Here is a 5,488-nt window from a genome sequence, read left to right as displayed (position 1 = left end):
CCGTTCTCTGTCAGTTTTCTCACTCCATTTGGTGCTTGGCTGAGTTCTTTATCTCTTCATTTGATGTTTTAGGGTTTCAGGATTGTTGTATTCTCTGTTTGGCTTAGATTTTCACATCTTTGCTGTGGAGGGACGGCGTGGTGCTTCTGCCTAGAGCGCCATTTTGCCGGAACCTCCAGCTACTATGATTTTTGCCTTCACCACACAGAGGTTCTGTTTCCAAATCAAGTCAGCTATGCCTCAAATAAAATTTTTAAATATTAATATCTTTTATTTATCAGCATCATAGCATCCACCACTCCTCAAAGAGGGCCAGTACCTCATTATTTTTCCGCCATTGTGGGAACCCAGGGTGAACAATTTTGGAAACACTGTTGTGGTATCTCTAGGCACATATAACCCAGGTCCTGTACGGTCCTAGTTTTATCTCAACATAGCAGGACAAAAGACCAAAACCAAACCTGTTGCTGTTGAGTTGATTCCGACTCATAGTGACCCTATAGGACAAAGTAGAACTGCCTTGTAGGGAGCTGCTGGTGGATTTGAACTGATGGTTAGTGGCCGAGCTCTTAACCATTGCACCACCAGGGCTCCTAATAGCAGGACAAGAGGGTATAAATGAACCGCTACCCATGTGGAATGTTGGATTGTGTTTAACTGTATAAAAATTTATAAAAATTCTTGTTGTGTAGTGATGTAGGAGGTAGAAGTTAGAGCCTGTTGAGAATTTTAAACCACTACCAGGAAAAGTGATCTAACATTCTGGATTTTGCCAGAACATATCAGAATTTGCTAGAATATCTTAGTACAGTTCAGTATTTTCTTTGTTGTACTGGTATACCCTGATAGCCATCCTCCTCAGAAGGAAATATTTTTCTTCTACACCTTCCCTAGTCCATGGTAAGAAAAAAATATTTGTTGTTGTTGTTAGGTGCTGTTGAGTCAGTTCCAATTCATAGCGGCCCTATGCACCACAGAACGAAACATTGCCTGGTCCTGCGCCATGCTCCCAATCGTTGTTATGCTTGAGCCCATTGTTTTCGCCACTGTGTCAATCCATCTTGTTGAGGGCCTTCCTCTTTTTTGCTGACCCTGTACTTTACCAAGCATGATGTCCTTCTCCAAGGACTGATCCTTCCGGACAACGTGTACAAATTATGTAAGATGTAGTCTCACCATCCTTGTTTCTAAGGAGCATTCTTGTTGTACTTCTTCCAAGACAGATTTGTTCGTTCTTTTGGCAGTCTATGGTTAAGTCAATATCCTTTGCCAACACCACATTCAAAGGTGTCAATTCTTCTTTGGTCTTCCTTATTCATTGTCCAGCTTTCGCATGCATATGAGGTGATTGAAAAAACCATGGCTTGGGTCTGAGGCACCTTAGTCTTCAAGGTGACATCTTTGCTTTTCAACCCTTTAAAGAGGTCTTTTGCAGCAGATTTGCCCAATACAATGTGTCTTTTGATTTCTTGACTGCTGCTTCCGTGGATGTTGATTGTGGATCCAAGCAAAATGAAATCCTTGACAACTTCAATCTTTTCTCCGTTTATCATGATGTTGCTTATTGGTCCAGTTGTGAGGATTTTTGTTTTCTTTATGTTGAGAAGATATTGAGCTTTTCCATCATCTCTTTCAGCAGATGTAGTCAATTTGATTCCTGTGTATTCCATCTGGTGAGGTCCATGTGTATAGTTGCCATTTATGTTGGTGAAAAAAGATATTTGCAATGAAGAAGTCATTGGTCTTGCAAAATTCTATCATGCAATCTTCAGCATCTTTCTATCACTAAGGCCATATTTTCCAACTACTGATCCTTCTTCTTTGTTTCCAAGTTTCACATTCCAATCACCACTAATTATTAATGCATCCTGATTGCATGTTTGATCGATTTCAGACTGTGGAAACTGGTAAAAATCTTCAGTTTCTTCATCTTTGGCCTTAGTGGTTGGTGTGTAAATTTGAATAATAGTCCTATTAGTTGGTCTTCCTTGTAGATGTATGGATATTATCCTATCACTGACAGCTTTGTACTTTAGGATAAATCTTGAAATGTACTTTTTGGTGATGGATACAATGCCATTCCTCTTCAAGTTGTTATTCTTGGTATAGTAAACCATATGATTGTCTGATTCAAAATGGCCAGTACCAGTCCATTTCAGCTCACTAATGCCTAGGATTTCGGTCTTTATGTGTTCCATTTCATTTTTGACGATTTCTAATTTTCCTAGATTCATACTTCGTACATTCCATGTTTCAATTATTAATAGATGTTTGCAGCTGTTTCCTCTCATTTTGAGTCATGCCACATCTGCAAATGAAGGTCCCGAAAGCTTGACTTCATCCATGTCATTAAGGTCGACTCTACTTTGAGAAGGCAGCTCTTCTCCAGTCATCTTTCGAGTATCTTCCAACCTGAGAGTCTCATCTTCTGGCGCTATATCAGACAATGTTCTGCTGCTATTCGTAAGGTTTTCACTGGCTAATTCTTTTCAGAAGTAGACCACTGAATCATTCTTCCTAGTCAGTCTTAGTCTGGAAGCTCCATTGAAACCTGTCCATTATGGGTGACCCTGCTCGCATCTGAATACCTGTGGCATAGCTTCCAGCATCACAGTACTCACAAGCCCCTACAGTATGACAAACTGACAGACGTGGGGGAAAAAGAAATATTTAGAGACTTCCAATAGCCCTAAGAGGACTTAATGGCATAGCTTTTTTTTTTTTTTAGCTAGGAGCTTAAAAAAGTTATAAGAGAAAATTATAAGTGATGGCTTGATCATCTAAACAGAGCATTTATCCTAGTCATTTATAACACTAAGATGAACCTCATGTTTTCAGAGATAGTTCTAATTTATAATATTAAGTTGTTCTCATTTTTACCTATATAGATTTTTGAAGTAATCTATAACTTATTATTTCAAATTTGTTTTACTATAGTAGTGTAAAGTTGTGCTTGGCTTATACATTCCGTCAAATTCTTAAAATTTGTGATGTTTCCCTGGGTGGTGCAAAGGTGATGTTTTCCTGGGTGGTGCAAACACGCTCACCTGGTAACTGAAAGTTTGGAGGTTCAAGTCCACCCAGAGGCATCTCAGATAAATGGCCTGGTGATCTACATCTGAAAAATTAGCCATTGAAAACTCTGTGGAGCACAGCTCTACTCAGACACAAAAGAGATTCCCATGAGTTGGAACGGACTGGACAGCAATTGATTTGGTTTTGCCCCCAAATACCTAAACTCACTCTATTTGTAGTAGCACATACCAACACCTTTTTGTATATACCTATGTTTGAATTATACTTTATATAGGATTTTCTAAATGCAATTTATGATAAAGTTTTAAGGACCATCTGGCCAACATTTAATGTTAAGTATAAAAACCCATTGCCATCGAGTCAATTCCGACTTCTAGCAACCCCACAAGAGAGAGTAGAACTGCTGCATAGGGTCTCCAAGGAGCGGTTGGTGAATTTGAACTGCTGACATTTGGTTACCAGCCAAGCTCTTATCCACTATGCCACCAGGACTATTTACAAATATTAGCATCCTGAAAGAAAAAAAAATCTCTGAAAACAAGGCTTACAGAGGTATTCTTTTTTTTACTGGTTCACTTATATGGAAAAAAATCCATTTGTACCCTTTTAAAAAAAATGGTGGTAATTTACCTCATAAATTAATTTTCCAGAAATAAGCAAGCTCCCATACTGTTGTTGTTGTTGGATGACATCGAGTCATTTCAGACCGAAAGAGACCCTATGCGACAGAGCAGAACTGCCCCATAGGTTTTTCTGGGCTGTGATCTTTACAGAAGCAGATTGCCAGCTGAGCCTCTGGTGGGTTCAAACCACCAACTTTTCCTAACAGAGTGCTGAACTGTTGTTTGCACCTCGAGGGCTCTGAGCAAGCTCCCTAGCATATTTAAATGTTATTTATATATCACAAGTTTTATTTGGAATTAACTTCCCAAGCATTACCCATGATGAAGAATGTGGCTTGCCAGCTTGTAGAATTTTGATCTAAATACCTTAAAAAATAAAATAAGATACTGGCCTGGGATATGCTCTCAGATCTGCTGCTTTTACAAATCTGTGGTGCTTTTCCAACAATGGTTTTCAAAGCATTTTGTTCACATTAAGAATATAACGGCAGCTGTAGAGCATCTCTAGTCCAAAAGGTACGTGGGCTAAAAATAGTGCATACAATTTCAGGGAGTTCACCACACTCCCCTTTGCCCTCACACAATGATGGCATGGACCTTAGATCCAAGATTCAAAAACCTTTTATCAAAGTTCTTTTTTTTTTTTTTTCCATTGTAGTAAAAGGTTAGTAGAACCTTAAGTTTGATTTCTGAAAGATTCAACAATTCAATTGTATCTATTTGATATTTGAAAGCTACCTGGACAGATTCAGTCATAAATGCTTTCTTGTTCTTTTTTAAAGCTACAGATTAACTTCTCAATACCACTTTCCTGTCCAGCTTGAAGATGGCATCACTGCAGTCAAGTTTTTTCTTCAGGATAAAATTCTTAGAAAATATGGAGTGGATCCCAACCGAATCTGTATTTCAGGAGACAGTTCTGGAGGTACTTTAACAGCAGCAATAACTCAAGAGGTACATATATTTGTCTTTATGTGGGGAAGAAGAAATTGAGGGTTTTTTTTTTTTTTTTATACAAATATTCCATTCTTCCAGTACCATTTGCTGAAAGGACTATCCTTTCCCCACTGAATTACGGTAGTGCTAGAGTCAAAAATCAACTGACTATACTATGGGGATCTATTTCCGAATTCTGTCTTCTGTTCTATTGGTACATCTGTCTTTATGCCAATATGACATTGACTTCAACTTTGTTCTTTTTCTAAACTGTTTCCAGTATTCCATATCTTTCCTGTTTTCATCAAAATATTAGCATATCTTATCAATTTCTAAAATGAAATCTTAATTGGATTTTGATTGGTGTTGCATTGAATCTATAGATTTGTTTGAGGAAGATTGACATATGGAAACTTCCAGTTCATGCACATGGTATATCTCATGTTTTATATAGATCCTCTTCAATTTCCTCAGCAATATTTATACTGTTTTCAACGTAGAAGTCATGCCAACCTTTTCTCCATTTTATTTCTGAGTTATTTTGGAATGATTTGATTTAAAATATTTTCCAAGTGCTTGTTAACAGTACGTAGATATGTAATTGATTTTTATATTGGTGTTTAACCATCATATCCTTGATAAATTCACTTATAGATTGTAGTACTTTTTTTTTTTTTTTTTAGTTTCCTAGGATTTTCTACATAAACAACCGTATCCCCTGTGACTAGAGACAGTTTTAATTCTTTCTTTCTGATCTTTATGCCTTTTTTTCCCCTATTTCTTTTTTTTTTGTTTTTAAATATTTTATTGTACTTCAGGTGAAGGCTTACAGAACAGATAGTTTCTCATGTAACAGTAACACACATGCTGTTTTATGACATTGGTTAACAACC

The 5,488-nt window shown here is 37.4% G+C and overlaps 1 protein-coding gene across 1 annotated transcript in view; it reads left to right on the top strand.

Annotated features, from left to right (window-relative positions):
• AADACL2 (arylacetamide deacetylase like 2) overlaps positions 1-5,488 on the top strand; it is a 40,422-nt gene that overhangs the window by 22,022 nt on the left and 12,912 nt on the right. The window contains exon 4 of the mRNA XM_004379219.3: positions 4,442-4,613. Coding sequence (XP_004379276.3) covers positions 4,442-4,613 — 172 coding nt within the window. The remainder of the gene's footprint in view (positions 1-4,441; positions 4,614-5,488) is intronic.

Source organism: Trichechus manatus, unplaced genomic scaffold, assembly GCF_000243295.1.
Source record: "Trichechus manatus latirostris isolate Lorelei unplaced genomic scaffold, TriManLat1.0 scaffold00062, whole genome shotgun sequence".
Classification (NCBI taxonomy): domain Eukaryota; kingdom Metazoa; phylum Chordata; class Mammalia; order Sirenia; family Trichechidae; genus Trichechus; species Trichechus manatus.
The sequence above is the reverse complement of the archived record's forward strand: the minus strand, read 5'-3'. Positions and strand labels throughout refer to the sequence as shown.